General features: G+C 35.2%; 1 protein-coding gene across 1 annotated transcript; it reads left to right on the top strand.

Annotated features, from left to right (window-relative positions):
* The first annotated feature begins 410 nt into the window (after positions 1-410).
* Positions 411-27691, top strand: LOC128550879 (deoxynucleoside triphosphate triphosphohydrolase SAMHD1-like). The gene is made up of 13 exons (XM_053530830.1): positions 411-697; positions 818-978; positions 1929-2056; positions 2396-2466; positions 2814-2963; positions 5126-5173; positions 10172-10336; positions 19830-19921; positions 20339-20395; positions 21211-21409; positions 21684-21737; positions 22778-22882; positions 24741-27691. Exons 1-13 carry the CDS (start codon positions 644-646, stop codon positions 24897-24899), a joined length of 1443 nt encoding a protein of 480 aa, XP_053386805.1. The 5' UTR covers positions 411-643; the 3' UTR covers positions 24900-27691.
* Positions 27692-27995: the final 304 nt, after the last annotated feature.

Below are 27995 nucleotides of genomic sequence, written 5' to 3'. Positions count from 1 at the left end.
AGTGGGAGACGGTGGAAGAAACGCGAGACGGTGGAAGAAACGTCAGTACTTCTGCATATATAGTTGGAGAAGCAAAAGTGAGACGGGTGAAATAAAAGCCATATCGACGGAACAAACTGTTGAAAATGGAAAAAGATAGAAAAGTAAGATTTATAAATAAATCTTGTAAAATGCAAAACAAAACGGAAAAAAAGAAAAAGAGAAGAAAACCCTAGATTTGAAGATGTTTGATTTCATTATCTAGGTATACCTAACATCTTTCATTAGATAAAATGTTATCCCCAGTTTAAGCTGAAGAGGTGTTTTGAGTAAATATTTATTTAATATCTGTAAGTTTTTCATGTTTGCCTTGCGATATCGTAAATTTATTTCATGAACAAAGATCTTGTATAATTGTTTAAGACGTCTTCGTGTGTTCACTTGGTTTACTTGGATAACATACCAACATGAAGTTTTGAGAGTTATCGAGATTTTAAGTTTTTAACGTTTATTTATCATGATTTAAAACAAATTAAGAGAAATATTGCATTAAAGTAGATATAGAACAGATGGCATTTATATTATGTTTATACATGACTTATTACGTGACAGCCCAAACACAGTTTGTGAGAGAAATCACATTGAAAGATAACTAGAAGGAAAAATGTTCTGTATTATAATGTGGATGGGTAGGCGGACGGACGGCCGGACGGGTAAAGTAAGCTTACTCAAGCAGTGTCAACATTATCGATACTTGCTCATAAGTTGAATTCATTTAAATTTTTATCACTTCTGTCTATGCCAACATGGGTTAAGATGTACTTGTTACTTAATCCAGGTATTTAACGATCCTATCCATGGAAATATAGAGTTACATCCCCTTTGTGTGAGGATCGTCGACACGCCGCAGTTTCAGCGTCTGAGGTTCATAAAGCAACTGGGCGGCGCCTACTTCGTCTACCCCGGTGCCGCACACAACAGATTTGAACATTCAATCGGGTAGGCTGGTCCTGTAACAGTGTATCTTGATAATTATATAATTGTAATCAGGGTAAATCTAAAGGAAATAAAACTTGTTCTATTATTTCAAAAGTTTTTGTTAAACAATCTATTTGTCAATGTGTGGATTTTTCGAATCAAGTCATTCATAGCATTTAAAAGTATCACAGTTCTAACTAAAAGCAACATCTTTACAATACTGTCCACAAGATCGAAACTTTAGCTTTTTATACGTCAGTTTTTTTTAAAAACGGATGTATTATGTAACGGCGCGTGCGTCTGTCTGTCTCTCTTATTTGTCTGTCCGGCATATATCGTGTCCGGAGGATAACTCAGTAACCATTTAAGTTATTGACATTTAACTTGGCATATAGATAGGTCGTTAGGGCTACAGTCACAGTAACACCAAAGTCAAATCTGTCCATCATATTTCATATCCAAAGCATAACTGAATAACCAAGTCAAGGTATTGACTTTAAACTTGGCATATAGATAGGTGGCGATGAGACGATGAGACCACAATTTAAGTTTGAAATTCATGAGAATTGGTCAGAATGTCTGTCTTGATCACTTATAGGTCAAGTTCGAATCTGCGTCACCCGTTCAAATCAAAGGAAAAAACTTGTTAACAATCCAGAAGCCACAGTTATGACCCTATCTTTCTGAAACTTGGTCATAATGTTTGTCTTAATGATCTCTAAGAAAATTTTGAAACTGGATCGTGTGGGATCAAAAACTTGGTCGGTAGGCCAAATCAATTCTTGTTAGCGATATAGGGCCATCGTGGCCCTCTTGTTTTTTGTCTTTTCATCCATCTTTTATTTGAAAATGCATATAGGTAAATGTATGGATACTAAAATGATAGCTTGAAAATACACAAAGTTGTTGTTGCATGTATTTTAGGATCGCCTTAAAACATGTCTTGCTTTTGATATGGTAGAACTTTTAAGGGTTTGTCATTTGGCTGGACGGCTGGTGCGAGCTCTAAGAGAACAGAAATCTAAGGCTCTCAAGGGCGCTGAAATTACTCCTGTAGATATACTGTGCGTAGAAGTGGCAGGATTGTGTCATGATCTCGGTAAGTCTTTAGATCAAGTACTTTTCTTTGAAGAGAAATATGTCTTTTTGACTCTACGTATTTTCCGTTTTACGTGTTTACCTTGATAAAGATATAGCGCAATAGCAAACATGCATCCCATATGAGAGGATGTGTGGAAGAATTGTTGATTTTTCCTGGGGATGGATTGTGACTGCAAAGACAAAATATTACAACGTATAAAAACATTTCCACTATAAAGTTTCCTACAATATTTTCGAAACAAAAATATCAGAACCAAACATACTCTAAATTGCGTATTTATGTTTTACATTACTGATGGTTTGTCATGTATTTTATCTTTTTGTATGTTTACTTTAGGTCATGGGCCATTTTCACACCTCTTTGACAGAAAGATAATTCCTAAATTACGAGAAGATAAAAAATGGGAGGTAACTTGTTACATTACTGCTGACTACTTTTTGTGGAGGCTGGGAAAGGGGAATAAAATCGTTAAACACATTTTAAGTAATATGACGAATTATAAGGAGTAGACAAGATTAAAGCAATTAAAGTATTTATTAAAATGGTTTAGAAATTGTAAATACAAGTTAAACTTGACTACTTTGTCAGATTTCTTTCTAAAAGATGAAAACACATCGTTTTGATGCATTGATGTAGACACTACCAACTATTTTACAACATAATATCTGATGATGAAAGGTTATAAATGCATATAACTTCATGTTTATAATTATTAACTAAAGATAACTACGACAAATGAAATTGTATTCTTCAGCATGAAAATGGATCCGTAGATATGTTTCGTTACATGTTAGAAGAAAACGGTGGCCTGCTTAAAAAGGAATTTGAAAAAGAAGGAATCACATCTACAGACCTAACATTCATAGAGGAACTAATTGCTGGGCCTGATGAAACGTCTCCGAATGTAAGATTTTTAGGTTACGTTAACACGAGATGAGCAATGCATGGTATTATAAAAGTTTATTTGCCAATATTGATATAAACACAACACCTGTGTGCAGTTCGATACTTTGCCGAAATAAAAAGACTGAAGGAAGAACCCTTATATTAAACCTGCGACGTAGATAGGAAGAAATATGGTTAACATTGAATTTCATGCAGATATTTGTATTTTTATCAAGGAATGAGTCAACATGGAAATTTGTACTTTCAGGATGTGGCATGCAAATATGTTTTACACACTTCTGGTCGTGTCATATAATGTGACATTTCCTGTCTGATAAAATATGGCTGATCATTTTAAAGTTAGAACCTTCTAACTTGGTAGCATGGTTAGGGGTATAGAGTAGAAGACCTTTATAGTTTTGGGGTCATTAGGTCAAAGGTCAAGGTCTCAGGGGGCCTGAAATTGAAAACATTTTCAGCTCAATAACTCTAGACCACTTGACCCAGAACCTTTGTACTTGATAGTATAAGGATTATGAATTTGTTTTGGTGGTTAGTAGGTCAAAGGTCAATGTCACTGTTGCCTGAAACTAGAAAACGGTTTCTGCTCAATAACCTAAGAACCACACGACTCAGAACCTTCAATTTTTTTAGCATGACTGGATTTATAGAGTAGACGCTACTATAGTTTTAGGACCAGTATGTCAAAATCAAGGTCGCAGGGACCTAAACATTGAAAACGGGTTTCTCTCAACAACTTGAGAACCAGTCTTACTTAATAGCATGGTTAGGATTATGAAGTGGATGACCCTTTTGTTTTTTGGGGGTCAGTAAGTCAAAGGTCAGTGTATAGGGGTCTAAACCTTGAAAACCGTTTCTACTTGAGAACCACTTGGTCCAGTATCTTCAAACTTAATAGCATGTTTGGGCTTATGAAGTTGATGACCTCTATTGTTTTGGAGGTAGTAGGTAAAAGGTCAAGGTCGTAGTGATCACTTGACTGAAAGTAGAAAAATCTATCATGGGGGCAACAACTCTTGTTTTCTTATAGATACAATGTACGTAGGGATACTGAGGATTTATATAAGTTACACATACATTGGAAACACAATTTTAATACCAATCATGTATTACAATAGTGCTACAATATCTCAGCCCTTAAGTGTACCCTACTATGCTTTAAAGGCGAAAATGATTTAGCTCTTCCTGGTAGAGTTAGATAGAGTAACTACCATTCCAGTCACTCAGTTAACATATCAGGCTTTCTTGGAAGGCCTTCCGAGCATTCCACCTGTTATGTGGAAGGCTCCAGAAGAACAACGGCAAGCAATAAAGGGGAAAGGAAAATGGCGGTTATTAAAGTTTTCATTTTTTTATTTGTTAGATTCAAAAGTTTTAACTGAACAGGTACATAATCATACTTTATGATTATCATGTCCCGGTAGGTAGGGAGACAATCTGTTTTTGCCTTCGCCGTCTATCCATCCTTCCGCCCGTCTGCATTAAACTTGTCCGGCTTTCACAGGACAAACTGCTGGCCGGATTTCGACGAACCTTTACAGAAGTGACCAGTACCAAGCCTAGTTGTGCATAACGCCGACACATTCCGCTTCCCTGCACAAAATGGCCACCAAAGCTAAAAATAGAAAAAATCTTGTCGAGCAACTGCTGGACAAATTTCAACAACACTTCACAGGAGTGATCGGTACCATGCCTAGTTGTGCACATCGCCGACAGGTTCCGTTTCGCTGCACAAAATGCCCATCAGAGCTAAAGGCATACATATAGGGGGAGACATATGTTTTTTGTGACAAAAACACTGTCTAGTTTATTCATTTTTCTTAACTATTTTTGGGCCTCGATTTACCTTTCATTATATGTTTTCATCGGCATAAATCGAGTTGCACAACAGCTAGGAAGCTCTTAACCGTTCTCGCCCTTTGCAGACTCGCTTGACCTTGATGTGTACGCAGTTAATACAAAAACTTCAGTAATGTAGTTGAAAGCTTGTTTAGCCTGCTAAAAAGAGTTCGCCTGTTGGTTCCTTGGCAAATATGTTCGAAAGTAGAGGTAAAATTTCAATGTTATATTTACTAACCACACACTTGTTGCTTTATGGCTATTTGTGCATAATTGGAAGATTTTAGGAAAAACTCATTGAACATATTTTGTTGTTTCCAGAAATGGAAGTATAAAGGAAGGCCAAAAGAGAAAGGATTCTTGTATGAGGTAAATGTTCAGGGACTGTAATGATTCAACTAGGCTATATTCCAGACGTCTCTGTATTGCAAGTAAAGCGTAATAATTTCACGAGGGCGTATAACGGCGTATAACCGTCGGAGTATATAAATAGTGTTAAAATAGGTTTTACTATAAATTATTTCGATTCTAATACGTCTTTTGCCGTAAAACTTAGTTTAAATTTAATAGAACTGGTTCTTTGCAGATATATAGCGCCAACTGGTAGGTCGTCACGCTCCTTTGTTTATACACGCCTGGATACTAGTATTCCCTTTTCAGCTATAGCATGTATAGCTGAAATATTCAGCATCATTCTTGCATGCTTCAAAATTGTAAATTGTGTTTTAGTGAAGTTTGGTGCCATACAGAACAAACTGCAATTTGGACATTTTGTATCCTGCAGCTGAATGTTAGAACCGTCTAATCCGTAACAAGTTTTTTCTTAAATTGCGGCATATTTTGTCAGATCAAGATATCGTTCCAAAGGTCTATGGCGGTGGAAGTAAGCTTTTTTTCTGATTTAAAAAAATATTTTTTCAATAATGTCGATTTTGATGCCAAAATATTATTTTCCAATTGTAGAAATCGGACATGGTCAAAATTTTGAAAACTATTTTTTTCAGAAACTTGAGAGTATTTGTTTTCAACGGAAATGTTCCTTTTATACTAATTAAGATGTCCTGGAAGTTTTATAACAATCAATACAAAACCAAAATTAATTTGGAAGAACGGGACGTATTATTTGATAGCACTTGTGTCTGTCCGTCCGTCCGTCCGTACGTCTGTTATTATTCGTGTCTGGAGCATACCTTTATTACCTGCTTACTACCGACTTTAAACTTGGAATATAGGCAGATGGCGATGAAACGACGTGCAGAACGCTTGAACTTGTCTCTGTAGGTCAAAGGTAAAGGTCACAAATTGAGCTTAATGGTCAAAACTGTCTGTCGGATTTTGTGTCCAGAGCATAACTAAATAACCATGTAAGATATTGTCTTCAAACTTGGCAATGTAAGTTGGTGGCAATGAGACGGTATGCAGATCTCATAAAACGAGTCCGTAGGTCAAACGTCAAGATCACAAATTGAGCTCAAATGCCAAATCGGTCCGTCATATTACGTGTCCGGAGCATAACTGACTAACCATTCAAGGTATTTCATTTAAACTTGGCATGTAGGTAGGTAGTGAGGAATCGATGTGCTTAGAATATGAACCTGGTCTGAAAATTTAAGTTCAAGGTCACAAACTGAGCTGAAAGGCCAAATCTCTCCGTTATATTTTGTGTCCAGAGCCTAACTAATTAACCATTCAAGGAACTGACTTCGAACTTAGGATACATGTATAGGTAGTTGGTGACGAGACGTTGTGTAGAGTGCATGAACCAGGGTGGTAGGCCAAAGGTCAATGTCACAGCAAGGTCAAATCTGCCCATCACATTTCGTGTACAGAGCATAACTTAGAATATTAAAGATATTGACTTGAAACTTGAAATATAGGCAAGCAGTAATAAGACAATATGCAGACTGCAACAATCTTTATTCAAAGTAATAATTTCGTTTCTTGGACTTTAGTGTCATGTCACCACCACCGCGCGCGCGCACACACACACGCACACGCATTCACATACCCTGCTTCTTCCCACCCCCTTTTACCTAAAAAAATCTTTAAATTTTGTTTTTTCTCCGTCCTCCTCTGATATAAACTTTTGGGCGTATATTGCTCCGCTTTGCGGAGCTCTCGTTGAAGAAGTTTTGGTGAAATTTACAATTGGGAAATAGCTCAACAAAATTGTTTTCTGTTGGAACATTAAAAAAGTATTCAAGGTATTTTTAGAATCTTAAAAAAGCTCCAGTTACATCCCTTTGCCTTCCTTGCAATGGTATATAAAACCAATGGTATTGTTTATATGTAAAGAGAACTCGAGATAAAGCCATGACACGGGAAAGATTATCAAACAGTTGTCGAATATGTATACATCAAAAGAGTTATATATTGTATATTCCATTTTATTATATACCTATATAAATTCTGTAAAAAATCGGCTTGTATTTCACAGTTTAATATGAACAAATTCTGTTTTGTACCTTTTAAATTCCGTATTGTACCTTCCGTATTATATGCTGCCGGACTATTTTCATTAATATGCATGTCCCGACACATTTCTATAAATAGCGCACATAAAAACTTCACTAAGTTCCATTTAATATCGATAAACATTGAAGATTTCATTCAAAAACAAAACAAGAATCAAAATGGTAAAGGTATATAATAAAAGGGTCATTATAACAGTAACTAGTTCTGGGACTTTGTATTCGGCTCTCGTGGATTTTGCTAGGTCGGATCACACTCAGCGCTTGCTCGCCTCGTGAGATCCGATCTGGCAAAATCCACTCGAGCCGAATACTGCATCCCAGATCAAGCTACTGTTATAATAATCATATTGTATTAAGTATGATAACAAAATGGTCCACCTTATGATGGGGTTTGAATATTGAGCGAAGAAAATGAAAGGTGTATCTATCTACCGAAATTGTATTTCTATGAGACATGGATTGTCTCCCCCCCCACCACTGGGGGAGACATAGTATTTTTGTCCTGCCCGTCCGTCCGTCCGTCCGTCCGTCACACTTCATTTCCGATCAATAACCATTTGACCTAGAACCGTCAAACTTCATAGGGTGGCAGGGCTTATGGAGTAGACGATCCCTATTGTTGTTAGGGTAGGGGCCTGAAATTTGAAAACCATTTCCGATCAATAACTTGAGAACCACTTAACCCAGAATGTTAAAACATCATAGGATGATTGGTCATGCAAAGTAGATGACACCTATTGATTTTGGGGTCACTCTAATAAAGGTCAAGGTCACAGGGGCCTGAACATGGAAAACCGTTTCCGATCATTAACTTAAGAACCACTTGACCCAGAATGTTGAAATTTCATAGGGTGATTGGTCATGCAGAGTAGATGACCCGAATTGATTTTTGGGTCACTTTAGTAAAGATCACAGAGGCCTGAACATGGAAAACCATTTCCGATCAATAAAATGCAGATCCAGAATGTTGAAACTTCTTAGGATGATTGCACTTGCAGAATAGATGACCTCTATTGATTTTCGGGTTACTCTATTAAAGGTCAAGGACAGATGGGGCCTGAACATGTAAAACCATTTCCGGTCATAAACTTGAGAACCACTCGACCCAGAATATTGAAACTTCATAGGATGATTAGATATATAAAGTAGAAGATCCCTATTGATTTTGGGGTCACTTTATTAAAGGTCAAGGTCGCAGTGAACAGAACATGGAAATCGATTGCCGGTCAGTAACTTGAGAACCACTTGACCAAGGATGTTGGAACTTCATAGGATGATAGGACTTACAGAGTAGATGACCCCTATTGTTTTTGGGGTCACTCTATTAAAGGTCAATGTCGCAGCAGTTAGAACATAGAAATCCATTTCCAGTCTATAACTTGAGAACCATTTGACCGAGAACCTTCAAATTTCATAGAGTAGTAGGACTTACAGTGCAGATGATCCTACTATTTTTGGGGTCACTCCATCAAAGGTCAATGTCACAGGGGGTTGAACATAGAAAACACTTTTTAATCAATAACTTGAGAACCACTTGCCCAAAATGTTGAAACTTAATAGAATGATTGGTCATGCAGGGTAAATGCACGGTAACCTAGAACCGGCAAACTTCATAGGGTGGCAGGGCTTATGGAGTAGACGATGCCTATTGTTGTTAGGGTAGGGGCCTGAAATTTGAAAACCATTTCCGATCAATAACTTGAGAACCACTTAACCCAGAATGTTAAAACATCATAGGATGATTGGTCATGCAAAGTAGATGACACCTATTGATTTTGGGGTCACTCTAATAAAGGTCAAGGTCACAGGGGCCTGAACATGGAAAACCGTTTCCGATCATTAACTTAAGAACCACTTGACCCAGAATGTTGAAATTTCATAGGGTGATTGGTCATGCAGAGTAGATGACCCGAATTGATTTTTGGGTCACTTTAGTAAAGATCACAGAGGCCTGAACATGGAAAACCATTTCCGATCAATAAAATGCAGATCCAGAATGTTGAAACTTCTTAGGATGATTGCACTTGCAGAATAGATGACCTCTATTGATTTTCGGGTTACTCTATTAAAGGTCAAGGACAGATGGGGCCTGAACATGTAAAACCATTTCCGGTCATAAACTTGAGAACCACTCGACCCAGAATATTGAAACTTCATAGGATGATTAGATATATAAAGTAGAAGATCCCTATTGATTTTGGGGTCACTTTATTAAAGGTCAAGGTCGCAGTGAACAGAACATGGAAATCGATTGCCGGTCAGTAACTTGAGAACCACTTGACCAAGGATGTTGGAACTTCATAGGATGATAGGACTTACAGAGTAGATGACCCCTATTGTTTTTGGGGTCACTCTATTAAAGGTCAATGTCGCAGCAGTCAGAACATAGAAATCCATTTCCAGTCTATAACTTGAGAACCATTTGACCGAGAACCTTCAAATTTCATAGAGTAGTAGGACTTACAGTGCAGATGATCCTATTATTTTTGGGGTCACTCCATCAAAGGTCAATGTCACAGGGGGCTGAACATAGAAAACACTTTTTAATCAATAACTTGAGAACCACTTGCCCAAAATGTTGAAACTTAATAGGATGATTGGTCATGCAGGGTAAATGAACCCTACTGATTTTGGTGCACTTCATCAAAGGTCAAGGTCACAGGCGACTGAATATGGAAAATCGTTTCAGTTCGTAACTAGAGAACCACTAGGCCCAGAATGTTAAAACTAACTGGGACGATTGGACATGCCAAGTAGATTATCCCTACTGCAGCCAACCAGCAGTTTCTCTTTGACTTTCGCTTCTGTCCCCTATTGACTTCTTGCCTATACGACTATGCATTGGTGGAGACATGCGCTTTTCTGCAAAAGCATATCTTAGTTTGTATTACAGATTGCGTCAAACAAACGGAACGGTATAGACGTCGACAAATGGGACTACTTTGCACGTGACTGTTACATGCTTGGAATTGGAATCAACTTCAGTCACAATCGATGTATAGCTTTCCCAAGGGTGATAAATGTTCAAGGAGAAAGGCAGATATGTTTTAGGAATAAGGTAAAAATGATAAATAAGTAAAATTTTGATGCAAATCATCAAATCGCCGGAGGATTGAAGCAAACAACATTATAATTTTATGGATCCCATAATTTGCTCTACTTTCTTCACAGCTACCCTCCATTTGTCTTTTAATGCCTTATCCTTAAAAAAAAAAGTTTGGAAAATGGAATCCTCCAAACGAATTACAAAGTTGTACACAACAATAATTTCCCATATTGTTTCTCGGAGAAAAGAGTAAAATGCTACATATACGTGCTCTATAAACTGTTAACCTAATTATTTCTACAACAAAGATAAGGTCAGTTTATTCAATACACACTTGACATAATCTTTTATTGAAAGTGTGCTGTAAATAATCTCTCAGACATACCTCTTGTTTGACAGGGGCAGTGAAGCGATAACTCTACCTGGATTAACTTGAAACTGACCCATTTAATGATATTCGTAGAGGGATATGTTCTTTATACATTTTCCTATTTTCCTAAAAAAAGCTATCTGTTAAGATAATAACAAAAATTCTTACGCAATTTTCTTCCCCTTATTCCTTTATGTAAGCCTTTCATTAACTGCTTTATTTTTCTTTTATTTACAATATCATTTTTGATTGTCTCATATTAATAACTTCTCCTACCAGCTGAAGAATCCTAAACCGTATCAAATATAATAATGAATGAAAAAGGCAGATATGTTTTGGAATAAGGTAACAATGGTAAATTAAAAAGGCAGATATGTATTGGAACAAGGTAACAATGATAAATGAAAAAGAAAGATAATAATATATGTTTTAGGAATAAGGTTACATTGATAAATGAAAAGAAAGGAAGATAAGTGTTGGGATAAGATAACATTGATAAAAGAAGGAAGGCAGGTGTATTTTAGGAATTAAGGTAATATTTATAAAGTAAGGAAGGCAGTTAGGCTCCTGCAATAAGGTTAAAGTGATAAATGAATGAATGCAGATAAGTTTATGGAATAAGTTAACAATCGGACAATGAAGAAAGGCAGATACGTTTTAGGAATTTGGTAACAATGATAAATGAAAAAGGGAAATATAGTTTTGGAATAAGGTAACATTGATAAATGACGGAAGGCAGAAACGTTATAGGAATAAGGTAACAATAATAAATGAAATCAAAATACAGTATTGACGGAAGGTGATTTATGTTAGTAAATGGCATAAGCGCTAGCATCGCTTTGGTAGTTAGAAACCCAATATATACATATAGGATTTGATTTGGCTAACCACATCATCAATATGATACTGCGAGTTGGTGATATATACAGTTTTATCACATGTTTAACGTCGCGGGAGTGTAATAAAGCCATTAAATAAAAATGATAATACACTAGTGTAATAAAGCTTTGACGTCGACGTCATTTATACTATAGGCGACGTCGAGCAAATTGTCTTGCTTATATAATAGTAAAAGAAAGTCGATTTTTTGATGTTTCGACAAGAAAGGATAACATGTGATAAAAAGAATATTACATTTGTGACTTTCCACATTGAATTTATTAAACTCGTTGAATAAAATTGATAAAATGCTCGACAGAGCCTCGCATTTTATTATTTTATTTAACTCGTTTAATAAATTCAATATGAAAAGACACTCATGTAATATCCTCATTATGTATTCAAACACTATCTAACGTAAAAGATGTAAAGGCTTTCAGCCGGTAGTTATTCGTAGCAAACACTGCGCCACTGGTATGTGTTCAAAGTATGTTGAACTATCATTTACTGGGCATGAGTACTTGTAAATCTTTGATCAAGTCCACGGCTACCTCAAGGTGGCGAAGGAGTAGGCCAGATTTTCGGTCTGTAACGATAATGACGTCGGAGGTGGTAAATTATTTTGCATTGAACTATATTGTACAGCGGATAGATACAAAATATTTGTGAGACAGTCTATTCCTGATTAAATTCTGCCCGGTTACATAGAGAAGGTGATTTTGCATTTATAGAGTATGGAAGGCAGATAGGCTTCAGCAATAAGGTTAAAATGATAAATGAAGGAAGGCAGATAAGTATATGAAATAAGTTAACAATCGCATAAATGAAGAAGAGCGGATATGTTTGAAATAGTAAGTGCAAAGATTTGCATACATTATTAGCAATAAAGGGAGTTTAAAGAAGAAAGACAATAAATATTATACAATTATTGACTCAATAACTGTTTTATTATATGGGTTCAGGTTTTTGAGTAATTAACAAATATTTATTTTATCAGTAGGACATGAATATAAGAAGCGTCAGACTCGCCCGCACTATAAAAAGGCATGTTATTTTAACCACGATGAGAAGTGACCTAGATTTAAACCATATATCAGTAAGAGCGGCCTGTCGCTTCTGACTATTGACAATAAATAACAAATGCTGATTGAATGGGATAAGGCTGTGACTTTTATTATTATAATATCATTTAACGGAAAATTAATGAAATATCATGGCATATTGTATGAGATAGACGTATCATGAAATGAAGCATGAAATGATAGATTTCTAGCCAAAATGCATAGAAACAAAACAGACAACACTATGATGCTGAAGCTCTAAATATGATAAGCACACAATGCAAGGAGAATACATTGTGCTAAGCAAATCCAACTACCGAAAATCCGAGGTCAAGATGCTCAACGAAAATATAAACCCAATGCAAGTGCAAGAGAATACATTATTATAACACTGATACTGTGTCTGCAAAATTATCATTTGCATTTGATGCATTAACTACAAGTACAATGCATTTTATCAACTTTCGAGGGATCTATGATCAATTGGCCAAAGAGTGTTAAGCCTGTTCTAAATAAGTTACATTCACTTCGAGGAACACTGTTGAACGGCCGACCATTTAGGTCAAGGCCCCCCTCTAACGGTCAAGAACGCTCGCCCTTAACACCAATGATAAGTGAAGGCCAGTCGACCGCCAAACATTAAATGCTGATCTAGTGACCAACCTAGGAAGTGAGCTTTGATTTTTTGCGATACAGCCTTTGTATCAAAAGCCATTTAAAGGCAAGCCAATTTTGTGGATCATAATTTTCATTTATAAGCTCTCATATAACGGGCGGACATCAGGTATTGTTTAAGTTAGAATAAAACTGCCAATAGAATACTACTACTCCTGCACTTGTTTATTGGACCATATTTTCTGTCATGTTTATGAAGTAATATATCAGCCACGATGGGAACAAAAGTCACGACTATCAATTAAAACTAAAGACTTTAAAATTATATTTTTAGCTTTCTTGATCTAAAGATGATTGAGATTTTGCTGCAAAATAAACAAGTCCATCGCTGCCCGCGTGTTTCCTGTAGAACACGTGAAAAGAGTTTGTATTTAATACAGAACTGAACGTTTCTGATATTTTGTAAATATCAAGTGTCTTTTCAACTGTTCAAAATCCACAGAATCTATAATGAAGCCTTCATATACTTGGCTGCAAGCTTTTGGCTTCTTGGCAGGAATAATTGTTTTTATCCATAAAAGGCACTGTATAACGGCGTGGCAGTATGTGGCATGACCTGGTGTATTGGCGCTGAAAATATATAGCACGGTAGCAGATATTCTTTCAAAAAAGTGTTGGGGGAGGAGGGTGGGTATTTTTGTACACGAAGTGTCGACTTTCCTGCTTAGTTATTTGTGAAGAAATGAACCAGTTTGAAAATTTAATATTAAATGACCAAATTGACCGCACCCGTGAACTGCTCGTGCATGAAATTGATTTATCGAGGCACGTTATATTATATGGACTGGATTGAAGCAGAAATTATAACTGAAAAATATCATAAATTTATATCTCAAGAGAACATAAATTCCTTTGTTTCAACATATAAAAATTTGATGTTTGAAAGTAACAAAAAATAACTTCCATTCTATTTTTATGTCGTGTTTAATGGGGACTAACCATTAAACATGAAATACATTTCGAAAGGTGATGAGCGGTTTCGGTCAATGAAATTTGGGTTATTTTTAGAACGTAATTATAATAAAACTTGTCATTTGATGCTGTGAAACGTTTTTAACCATGAATAAGGGTCATTTCTCATTGCTTTTACAAAGTTTTCTCCGAATAGGAAATAAGGAATTAGTACCTTATTCCTTATTTGGATAGGGAATAAAGAATGAAGTACCATCCCTCTCGTCATGTTAAATACAATGTATTTTTTGATGACCAGATTGACAGATTTAGTTTTACGTGTACAGGAACGTATATGTAATTAGGGCCTTATTAGTAGTCAATAGCTTAAAACGTGCTAAGTGCCCACCAGATTCAAGATGATCGCCACAATTCGTGCGTGTTTGCCAGATAGGAACCATAAGCCAAGTTATACAGGGTAGTGCGCGTAACTCACTTTAGATGCGGTACTAGGCAATGTCGTGCAGTTCTGGTACTTTTCCTGACAGCATTGCAGCAAACAATGCATTCATGCTGCAAACATACTGCTTACACAGTGCAGTTTTTTCAGTAGCTATTCAGCATGATAATTATTTAAGATGCAAATGCAGTATATGCTGCACAAATGCTGTAATCCATGTTGCATTCATGGTGCGTTCCGACACTTCTCCGTAATAAACTTAACTTTGTCAGAAATTTCACGCTGATCATGCTAATGCGCCGGGAAATTTATTTTAGTTTTTAAAACAAAGTAATACGTATCATTTTAGAGGAACATTAAGGGGGCAACAAGGTTTTCTAATGTGCAATTATTTAAAACGGCGAATATTTATCTGTATGCTTGCCTCAAAAAGTGATTTCTCATTCTTAGCCATTTACAATGTTAAAGCATGTCTTACTGTACATAAGATAAATTCCATTTTTTTTTCAGTGACTTAAACAGTATCAACGCATCATGTTCTAAAACACAACAAACACTTATATTTCTCAATTTGTAACACCGCGAATGAGGCGTATAACAAAGAAGTAGATAAATAAAGCCGACGCGAAAGTAACGTAAAAAAAACAACAGAACGCTAGCCAATTGAACCACTGGGCATACACTATGATATAGTGAAACGTAAGTATTAATCGTAGGTGTTTGACAATTCGTGAATTGATGATGACATGTCTCTAGCAATCTTACAAATACTTCAGCTAGTAAGAATCGGTTGGCGTTAAAATGACTTTCCTGGTCAATAAGAATATTTAGTTTTTATGGGGTACGGACATGAGTTCTTGTTGAAGAAATGGTGATTGATAATACTACGGCGTTATTTTTTACAAATTGCATAAAATGTTGATTTTCATCAAGAAACCGTCTGTAAAGTGGCTTTTTACAGATTTTATTTTAATGTATTGATGAAAAAATAGTGCATTTGATTCTTCAAATATTTGATACCTGTTAACTGCTTCTTTGTTATTTTAATTACTAAGTTATTCAGTTTACTAGTATGTCTAATATTCAATATACGAAGGTATTGAAAAAAGTCCACGTAATTATGTAGGCACTAATGATCGTAATACTAACCAAGTCTGAAACGAATGAACATTTGCCAAACTGTTTAAAACATATACCTTCCAAAATATCGATGATCCTCAAAAATGTAAAAGTGGATGTATGGTTAAACAGTTTACCGCTTGGCCTAAATATAATCAAAGTGCTAAAATAAGCTGGCCAGCTGTAAATGAGGCAGACAATAACGGTTAATTTTATATCACAGTCACACATACGGCGCGGATAGCTACGTTTAGCTACGGATAGAAACGTAGTAATCCGTACCGATCCGTACTTGAGCCGTACCGACTGGTACGGATTTATACGGGTTACTACTTTAAGGTACGGTTCAGGTACGGATCAATACGGATCGATACGGATTACTACGTTTCTATCCGTGGCTGGACGTAGCTATCCGTGCCGTATGTGCGACTGGGGTATTAGTAATGTAGTGCAAATTGCGGATTTAGAAACAATGAAAAGAGCTTAAATAGTTTACATGAAACGAAACACGCTTTAACACACTGGATAACCGGCTATCTTGACGCCCGCTGGAAATGTAACCCAGCTGTAAATTGGTGGGTAAAGTTTTTCATTTAATTCTAATAAAACGAACCCAATTCTTGCAAATCAATTTGACAGTTTTGTCAAGGAATGAACATGGCTTACATTTACAATTTCTGGGCCAAAAACGATGGTAATGTTTTTAGATATTCGCCAACAATTTTTTTAGTTTGAAAAATCGAACAAAAATCCAAAGTCTTGCGCAAATTGTTTTATTTATGAACAACCTGTGAACACTTTAAGCATCTGGTTTAACGGATGTGTCCTTACGGAATACCTATGTGAAGTTTCCGGGTTCTACGTTATTCCTGACAAAATATATTAGCCGTTAAATAGACATGGTCGAAAAAAAGGACTGTCGAAAACGGGCGCTAGTGCTGTCGCTGAACTCGGATGTTAACATTTATAGACTATCCATTAACTCCGGTGATTTTGTAAACTTTTGTATGTAAAAAGTATTACTGGCAGTGATTTGAAGGAAACATAATTATTCAAAACGGCATTTTCATTTCAAGAGGCTTTATGAGTATGTTCCTTTACAGCCGGGCTGAATTTTAACCTAGTACACGCGTTCTTGCCATATTTTAGCCATGCGAAAGCCGTCCATATAGGTATTTGCAGTTACACCGAAACAATACAGTACATAGAGATAGGCCCTAAAATTTTCAATGATAGAATTACATTAAATAAAGTCTAGAAATTAATTTCCAAGTCCTTGAAATAACCAAAAATGATTTCACAAATGTGAAGTTTATGATATTTTTGTTAATATCAATAACAGAAGTTTTAATTTTTAATTTAAAGTTGTGATTCACAAAGAATGACAACTCTTGCCTTGGGCTAGTACTTATAAGTAGAGATCTATTAGTTTACTTCCCTTGCAATTACACAATTGAGTGGAAAATGAAAACTGTTTAAGACACAATATCATACTTTTTTGCACAACAAAATCATTAAGGATTTATTCATTTGTGTTTGATTTACCCCTTAAGACATGGTTCCTATGATTCTGTCAACTTACATATGGTAAAAAATTAACTTTTAACAAGCCAATAATAAAACGAAGTACCAGTAGGTAAATAATAGTGCAGATAATACAGTTTTGCTTGTATCAAAATGTCACAATAGATCCACTTTTGTAATACAGAACACCTGGTAGGATTAGTAAAGGTGCAATTATATTGATCTCTATTTCCTATGCCTACTGAGTACATATTGCCACTTTGCCAGCTTTTGATGGTGGAGGAAAACCACCACACCACAGGTGCCTCCGGGCTACTACAGAAAGTAATTTCACCTTGGGTTTTGCAAGTGGTCGTCAGTCCTTTGAATTTCGTTTGAAGAATTCTGTATCTTTAATGAATCTCAAATGTCCGTTCTTGTTTTGAAGTGTTCTTAGTGCAGTGCTAGATACGTGTATAATTAACAAATAATCAAGGCCTTCGAGTTGTTTATCGTCTAATTTACCACGGTTTAGAGTTCAATACTGAAGCATCTGAACGATGAACCGTGGTAAATTAGTCGATAAATAACAAGAAGGCCTTGATTGTTTTCATTCTGACATGCTCATTGATATTTTTTAATAGATATTACACTGGACTTCATTTACGCGGGGAGTAATGTATCGGACGTCATGCGGCAATTTGACGTCATAATTGACGTCATAATGCTCTCTCACCGGTCCACGCGTCAACCGTTGTTTATCGCAGAATATACAGAGCTTGATTTCCTTCTTTGTTTAACTGGAAATCAAACCGAGTCATGTTAGAATCTTATTTTCTCATAAATAATTAAATTGCTCCTTATGTTAATCTGCTATTTTGTTTTATTCATAAATACATTTTCAACAAATAGCAGTTTATTCATGGTCTGTAACTGCAAGTTGTTGATGTATACAGGCAAACGGTTGTAAACGATTGTTTCAAATCTAAATATTAAGCAGAACTTTGCAAAATCTCACATGACTGTTTTAAAGAATAGCGTTCATTTATCAAATCAGTTATTTCTTAACATGCCAGCCACATGTAGCTTTAATCAACATATAACAATGTAGATCGGAACTCTTCTTTGCTTGTTTACAATCCTGGATCCCAAACTTTATGTCACAAGAGTTACTCCCCTTTTTGTGCAGTTCACGCATTTGCTCTTTCTGTCAACAAGATCTTACACTTATTTTGTACATCGTATTGTGCATTGTTTCACATGCATAATGTATTTTTGTATAAAAAAATAAATGCTTTAGAGACCGGACCCGAAAGTGCAACCTTAATGTTCAAGCAAGGGTAATGACTCTTGCATGTCTAAGATCATTGGCTGTAGTAAACATTTGTGTAATACATTTCAAAACCTCTCGAGGAGTAATAAAGATATACACCGGATAAGAAATGTTGCTTTATAAACCTATGGAAAACATGAATATATTTGAAAATTGGCGTGTAGAAATTGCCAGTCCGACACAAAATACTTGAATATACTCTAGCTCTGTGTTAAAGATTTTTTTGTGATACTGACATTGGAGGTGGTCATTCGTGATTGGGCCTCACATATACTTGTATCATTGGTAACACATGTTTGTAGGTTAAAAATCAATGCTTAAAAATCAGTTCATGCATGTAGAATCACAGCCCGGACAAGACACTGCGGACGGACGGACGGACGAAAGGAATTAAACATTTTTAGACCCTTAACCAAAAGGACAATGATAATGAAATCAACCAGAATTACTCGACATGGCAATAAGTACCATACATAAGTATAATATTATATAAACTGCTTACTGACTGCAAGTATACACATTTTGCACAAATGAAAGACGAAAGAAATCGCAAAAACACAGGTAGATTTAACAGATACAAAATATACATGAGGAAGAGACACTACGGGGCATATTACATGCCTACAAGACATTTTTTTACTTTTATACAGCTGTATTCTCGATAGTCGACAGCTGACTTCAACGACTGCCTATTGCAAATACAGCAGCCGTTTTCGACAGTCATTTTTTTCGACCATTTTTATTTAACGGCTAATATATTTTTCAGAAATAACGTAGAACCCGGAAACTTGACACAGGTGTTCCGAAAGGACACGTCCGTTAAACCAGATGATAAAAGTTTTCACAGATTGTTCATAAACAAAACAATTTGCTCAAATCTTTGGATTTTTGCTCGATTTTTCAAACTGAAGAAATTGTTAGCGAATATCTAAAAACATAACGATCGTTTTTGGCCCAGAAATTGTGAATGTAAGCCATGTTCATTCCTTGACAAAACTGTCAACTTGATTTGCAAGAATTAACTTCGTTTCAATAGAAATAAATGAAAAACTTTACCGATTTCCAGCTGGGTTACATTTCCAGCGGGCGTCAAGATAGCCGGTTATCCAGTGTGTTTAACAAAATCTTTTATATGGGAAAATTACTTCTCTTCGTATCTGATATCGCCCCGAACAAATCCATTTATGATACCATGATATCCTAATATATTTAAGGAGGCTGCCAACCTGTACGATATGTTTCATACCCGATACTTACTCCATAACAGGGCATATCAACACAAGACAAACAACATCATTGAACATATGTAAGTTGTACGATTATTTTGCTGTACGTAACTATTAAATCGATGAATAATTTACCTGTCATATTTAAAGTTTTGCAAATACTAGTCTAGTAATAGAAAATGTGATTTTTTAAATAAAAAAATTGCATGAACGGAAGTTTACGATCAATTATTGGTAGATGAATTGTGATACAGTCCATTTTTGGTGTGTAAATGTTGAGTTCTGCTCAACCCGGGGCTAGAGGGCGTGGATGGTAGCATGCATTTCCACTACCGTCCATGAACAGGCTCAATCAAACCGAGCCTGCAACATTTTCGTTTTTGCCGTGTTGAGCGACCTGTGAAGTTTCTACTTTTCTCTGTTTTACTGAATAGACAATTAAAAAGTGTTAGTGTTTCAGTGAAACATTGTTTTATCTAAAATTCAATATATTTCAGGATATACGAAGCCCTCGTGTTAGCTAATGACTTCATTAAATTTCCTGGACAGAACGGGTAAAGACTACATGTACATGTATTCATATATCATCCTACGTACTAGGCCGGTTATATTACTTGATTTAATGTCAGAACCTTAAACTAATTCCAACATAAAGTTTTATTGATTATTTATAATCTTTAGTTACTTGTACAATACAGGATAAGACCTCAAAAGGAATCAAATCCAAACTCTGTTAATTAGGTGATAATTAAGATTAGATTTTTCTAAATTTTAATTACCAGTAAACAAAGTATTGCAAATTTATCTAAAATAAAAAAACGAAATATTAGTATCATTTCATTATTCACTAGTTTGCCTTACATAATAAAGTAATTATTCAAGAATCATGGAATGAATAAATCGTTGTAACTGTTTATGACTTTCGGGCAAATATTGATGTTATCAAGTACCCAACTGCAGTAACATCGTAATTACATTTTTGTTTAACGTTTCCCCTATGGACGTTTTCTTCTTGTTTCCGACTTTGGGATACACGTGATTGGTGTTCAACCTTTTTTATCCCCAAAACAGACACATTTGTTTAGAGATATGTAAGTATAAATTTGGTTAGAAATTCTATGATCTGAATTTTGACACCTATGTTCTGAATTGTGAAACCCAGACGTAAAATAAAAAAATAAAAACAAAATACTAAACGTAGCGGACAGGTACTTGCTAGAAATCTTAAAATATTTTTGTTTCTAATTTTCAAAGCAAACGTGTATGCTGTAGTACACCAGTAGTAGAACAATACAGCATAAGGTGTTACTTCTATCATCTGTGTATAAACGTTGAGATGATAATTTACATTTGGTCAATTTGATTTCAGGAAACAACTCACAATGTCCGAAGCAATAGATGATATGAAGGCTTACAGCCTTCTGAATGATGGCGTCATCTACAAGATTCTTGAGAGTACTGATCCAGGACTAGAGAAATCCAAACAAATCCTTCTACGTGTTTTAAGAAGGGATTTGTATAAGTTTGTCGGAGAAGAAAGATTTGCCCACAAGACGTTTAAAGACGAGGTATCCCAGTTAAAGTTCTAAATACTTTAATAGTTATGTTTTTATCTTAATGCCTGTCAAAGTTAAACTTAAATTATTTATCATATTGTAAACATCATAGCAGAAATAAATGTACATTAATTTGATTATATATATAATAACCGTAATATATTCGCAAGGAAATGTAAATGATAGTATTGCTAAAGAAATATATCTTAATATTAACATTGTAAAATAACTATCCATGTTAAACATACAGTTTGACAGTTCTGAGAATATTCTTTCGTTATTTCAGTCTGATGTTAGAGAAGACATGAAAGTCACAAAAAATGGCAATATAGTCGTACAAGTATGTATTCTAACTTCTGAATGGGAGACACGTAGAAGAAGAAATCAGTTGCTTTAATTTCGAATAACTTGCTAGATAGCCATTTGTAGTATTACTTAAACAAGTGGGATAACGTCCATGCATAACCCGATAATTCAAACATTTTGTTTTAGCAATATGTATCATCGCTTATAGTATGTTGGATCGCCCAATCACAAGCCGATCATTCAAATAACTTGTTCCAGCAACAAGTAGCCTCGCTGCAATTATTCGGGATGGCTGGTTATTATTAATATGCATTTTATTATTATTATTATAACATGAATTAGAAATACGTATCATCACTGAAAGTATGTGGGGTAACGTCCAGTCATGAGCTAATTATTGGAGTAACTGCAGCATCGCTGACAGTAAATGTTGTTTTTGTGTCAGTGAGGCGAAGTCACGCCAACACGACAGTATGACAAATAAAGGGCGCAAATACTACATATTTATACCCGAAAACATGAAAACGCGACAGATAAGTTGTTCGTGTCAACACACTATAACCGTTGGGTTTTCTAGTAGACCGTGTCGGTTTTTGTGTTTTTCCTCGCCAACACGAAAACACGAAGACAAATAAGGTGTTTGTCGAGGTTTAGTGTTGTCGTGAATTCGCAAAGCAAACACGCCAACACGACATGGCAAAATCAGCCACAATATTTTTGTTAAACTAATAGAGCGAAATGCATTATTTTAAACTTTTTAACCTAAATAACGAGGAAACACTATATTTTTAGTTTGTTTAAACTAATTATGTTATTAGCGAGATGCTATATTTTAAGCTTGTTTGACCCCAATTACAAGCGAGACACTTGTTAACATCAGTAATAAGCAAAGTACTATATTTTCAGTTCGTTAAATCAATTATGTTAATCTCAGTCATGATTGAGATGCTATATTCTAACCTTGTTAACCTCAATTTTTAATGAGATACTATATTATATGGTACTCTCAGTTATGAGCGAGATACTTTATTCAGCTTCGTGACCTCACTTGAGCAAAATGTTATATATTTTAAGCTTGTTAACCTCAATTACGGGAAGAAGGATATGAATCCAATAGACTTCGTCAACTTCTACTCAAAAGAAGAACCGGATAAGGCAGGACCAAGACACAAAGAAGATGTAAGCATTTTTTTCTGTTTTATGCTCCCCTAAGGGCATGCATATACTCGCCGCTTCGTCCATCCGTCCGTCCGTCCCTCAATTCTTGTTCGGAGTATTTCCCAGCAACCACTGATTGAAATTTAGCGAAACTTTATAGTAAGCTTTACTATCAAATGGAGATGCGAATGTTTTCTTTGTGTTCCGGTCGGATTTTTCATCGAGTTATTGCCCTTTGATTTTTCAACAGTAACATACTGTAGTAGAATTAACTAATACCTAGTACCTAATTATTGTAAAGGAACCAGCATGGGAGCAATCTGGTCTAGTCGTGTAATGGCGCACAGAGGTCTGACTAAATAAATTAAAGTTGGTTTCTTTTTAAATTTCATTGTGGATGTATTTTTGACATTTTAGTAGGGAAAATGGGAGAGGAGGTTGTATTTAGTGAAGTGAAACTCAAATTTAGTATGAGCAGTATTTCCAGGTCACAGCAATGAGATTTTGATGTGATTTTAGAGTAAGCAAATATGACAAAAGAAATCTCTTTTAGAAGTTACACTACCTCTACTTTTTTTATTAGTTTTATCATAGCCCTTTAAAATGATTTGTTCTCTGAAATGGGTCTAGCTATGTTTGTGCTCTTTAAAAAATGTCAGTTTCATATAGAATATATAGGGAATAGCATTTACTGGTGTGTGACCTATAGCAAGAGGAGATGCACATGCGTGTTCCGGTCGGATACTTTTTCACCGAGTTATTTCCCTTTGATTATTCAGCAAAAGTATATTATAGCACAATTCTTGTCCGGGGTATTTCGAAATAGGAAACTTCACTATCAAGATGAGACGCGCGTATTATTTTCAAGTTTCGGTCAGATGGTTTTTCAATGACTTATTATTATTTAATTATTCAACATTGATAAATTTTACAGCCATTATAGTCAAGAGTATTTCTCAAAAACCACTGCCTAGAATTCAGCAAATAATCATAGGATGCTTCACTCTCAAGAGGAGGAGCGCATATTTCTTCGTTATCCGTTGGAATGATTTTTCAATGAGATATTGCCCTTTGATGATTCAATATTAGTAAACTATATGTGCCTAGTTAGTAAATTGCACTTTTGACCTTTAAAACTGATCATAAAATGCAATCTAAAGCAAGCGGTAAGTGCATATATCACACTACTGCAAGTTATCGTCTAGTTTTAACTGTGCGTTCGTTAACAAAATGTACAATTTAAGTCTTTTACACATAAACGTTCAATTCTGTTAAAAACAAGGGACTTGCAAGTTCAACTAATTAAGCCTTTACAAAATAGCAGTGCCTTTTCATATTTAGCATTTAAAATTGACAAACCAGTTTTCTTAATATTTGCAATAGAGGAAACAATATTGCTCAAGCTTATCTTATATTTGATAGATTTTGAAGGTAGTTCTGCATGTTCACCACGAGTTTCAAAACATCAAGATATTCTAAGAAAAAAATGACCAGGAATAAAGATATGGCCGTGTGCTTGAGTTTTTGGCTTTTCTTATTTGAAAAATATGGTTCTCAGTCAAGTCTTCAGAATGGGAGTTTATGGGAAAATCACAGTTTTGATGCCATTTTTGCACACAGAATCAATTCTAGAATATTGTTTCAATGAAACTTCTCACAGTTGTAAATTTGCATATTGTCTTTTATTTGATTAAGAAATATATATGTCCATGAGCTTTTTCTTTAGACATTTGTCCATCATTACAGAAATGTGTCATTTTCTGAGACATCAAACTGTCATGACTGTTCGATAATGACCCGAATTACTGTTTTTATTTTATACGAACACCCAGCATTTAAAATTCATTAGTAAAGATCAGTAAGTTTATTTTTGTTTAAGGTATCTCTGTTACTGCCGAAGGATTTTGCAGAACAACTGGTGCGCGTCTACTGCAAGGACCCGAAGTTCTACGCAGGCGTAGAGGAAAGGTTCGATAATTGGTCGAAAAAAACAACGAGACGCCCAAAGAAACGGAAAAGGTCCGATGATTCGTCGTAAAATACAACGAGACGCACAAAGAAACAGAAAACTTCCCGTTGATTGGAGGTCGAAATCGAGGCTAGTCAGAACCAAGTCAGTGATTGGAGAACGAAACCGAGGCTAATCAGAATCAACGTAATGATTAGGGGAGTTGTCAGAACCCCAAGCAAATCCCGATACTCTTAACAAATAAAGGAACTGTATCCAAAATCTTCATACTTATTATCAAATGACTCGTTTTGTATTTATGTATTGATTGTTTCTTTTCTTGTACTTAGCTATAATTCTAATATAGTTCAAACCAGATGTATGTAGTGTTGTCTTATTTACTTGTTAACTCACCAAACTGTAATTTTAGAATCGTTTTGACAAATTTTGGTACTTTTCACATTAAAGTCTTAAAAGTGCAAATTGGTTGAAGTAATAGAATATATTTGAATAATTTGAACAAATAAAATTGGACTGTGTAGCTTTCTTCGAATTTAAATTCCTGAGGAGGGATTATGATATATATGCATTTGTGATGTGATAACTAAATTTCTGTTTTGACTGTTTCTGCATGTTGTTTAAGAAATGGTATATCCAAAACAGTGCTTTGTTGTTGAGTAAAATCACTGTTTGGAGTTCAGATGCGAAGAATTATACTCACGAGGGCGCAGCCATAGTGATATAATTAAGAAATAATATATCTCATCCAGTGATTTGTCGTTGAATAAATCATTGTTTGGAGTTCAGATGCGAAGGAATTATATCACGAGGGCGCAACCCGAGTGATATAATAATACGCATCTGAACGACAAACAATGATTTATTCAAGACAAAATCACTAAATGAGCTGTATTATTTCGATTCTAACACGTTACCAAGGATTTTAAGTACATCCTTGACGACATTCATTAAATATTTGCGCGTTTTCAATCGGTTTCTTTTCCAGCGCGCCGCTATGCCGTTTGACGCCATGACGTAATAATTGTGACGTCAGAACAGTGATTTGTTGTATAATAATTCACTATTTTCTGCCTTCTTTGTTTAATAGGAAAATGAATGGGATCGTGTTAGAATAATAGGTATCTGAACGACAAATAATGATTTTATTAAAGAACAAATCAGTATTTGGGGTATATTATTTCGATTCTAACACGACATGAAGGATTATTTATATATCCTTGACGACACCCCCAAATATTTGCCTGTTTTGTAGAGTTTTCTATTCCGCAGGTGTACAAACAATGACGTTGTTGCACAATAACACACAGTTTCGGCCTTCTTTGTTTAAAAGAAAACAAATAGGGTCGTGTTGGAGTCTCATTTTAAACCAACTCTTATTTAATTTATTATAGTTTCATAACTTAAAAGTGTAGTCCATGATGACAATCTTCAAATTACGTTTTCTACGTATGCGACCTCGGCATTTTCCGGATTTTACGAAAAGTCATGTGTGTCCGAAGAATGCCGAATTGCCAAACGACAATACATAATCATACGAACTGTCATTACGGGTCAACTGCCTGATATATATTCTGTATCCTTCATTTCACATACTATATGAATAGCTTTTGTTAAGCCGTTAGTAAGTTATTTCTTTACTGATGATTTTCTTTTAAAAGATCATCTCTTGTTTAACCTATTAGATTTTCCATACTTAAGTCTGTTTTATCTTTTTACATTTCATGCGATATATAACGCAACATTTACATAAGTTTTTATAACAGTATTTTCAAACATAGATTGGACCTGTTTTTCAGAGAATACAGCAAGCTACCTCACTCATACGTGAGTAAAACTAACACACAAAAGCGAAAGTCACAAAATGATCTAAAATGTGCTGAAAATTTGGACTTCTACTTAGTCCGCTGAGCAGAGTAGCAAACATTATTAACCTTTCAAAATTGGACTGGTCCATATATTAGTTCGGGCAGTACCACTTGTTTATCAAATGGGTTTCCACTGAAAATTTACTGAGTGAATAGCGAACAGTGCAGACCATGGTCAGCCTGCACGGATGTGCTGGCTGATCTTGGTCTGCACTAGTCGCAAAGGCAGAGTAACTTGCCGCCAGCACGTTAAAGGTTAATCAGCGTGACATTTATGTCATTCCGTTATGATGCCTATTTAGAGTTTTAGACCAAGGTAGCATGTATGCCTGTTTATTAGTTTTGAATATCAGGTGTTTACCAAAGAGCTGTCTTTATTGGCACACTTAGTGCAATAATGCCACATGGACTTTATCCAACGTTTTATTTATTTTTTTTATTATATACATTGATATACAGATTTTCTAACGTTTTCATATATCTTATTTATTCAACTATGTGATAATTACAGTAATTACCCTAAGGGGTACCAAATGTTTAAAGACTCTATAGTTTTCACTCAGTTTTATTAACGTTTCGGCCTTAAGACCTTTATCAAAATGACAAATTCCGAGAATTACTCTATATCATGGCGTCTCATAATATAACAACAGTTCCGGTTTTGTATTTCAAATGTTGTTATATTATGAGACGCCATGATGTAGAGTAATTCTCGGAATTTGTCATTTTGATAAAGGCCTTAAGGCCGAAACGTTAATAAAACTGAGTGAAAACTATAGAGTCTTATGTGATAATTGTTAATATTTTAGTAATTTATTTTTACCAGTCTCATCTTTTTGTCCCTATATATTATTCTTTTATTCTTTCATTTATTTATGTTGCTTGTGTATTTATATATTTATGTTAAGTAGAATAATTCAAAACTTTGTAATTATTATCTGAAATCGCTGTCTTGGATTATGATGCCTTTGGTAAAATATAGAAGAATATAACCCGTTTTGTGTTTCTGTTGTTTATATTCTAAGCTTCTTCCAGCCTGTTTTCAGTACAAATTGTGTAAATGTCAATCAATGTGATTAAATTCAAATAAACAAAGAAAATTATTATGCTATTGTATATAAGTTTGAACGCTTACTTAGCAGAAACTGGTTTAAGTCTGAAGGTCACTGCGAACTTGATCGTTGGCCACAAAACAGTAAGGGCATGCAATGACCACAGTCGGTCATCCTGGGAAGTTTTACTACTTTAGTTAATGTTCAAGTCTTCCCAAGAGCGGAAACCGTTTTCAGTCAGAAGGTCA

This window comes from Mercenaria mercenaria, chromosome 19, assembly GCF_021730395.1.
Source record: "Mercenaria mercenaria strain notata chromosome 19, MADL_Memer_1, whole genome shotgun sequence".
Classification (NCBI taxonomy): domain Eukaryota; kingdom Metazoa; phylum Mollusca; class Bivalvia; order Venerida; family Veneridae; genus Mercenaria; species Mercenaria mercenaria.
The sequence above is the reverse complement of the archived record's forward strand: the minus strand, read 5'-3'. Positions and strand labels throughout refer to the sequence as shown.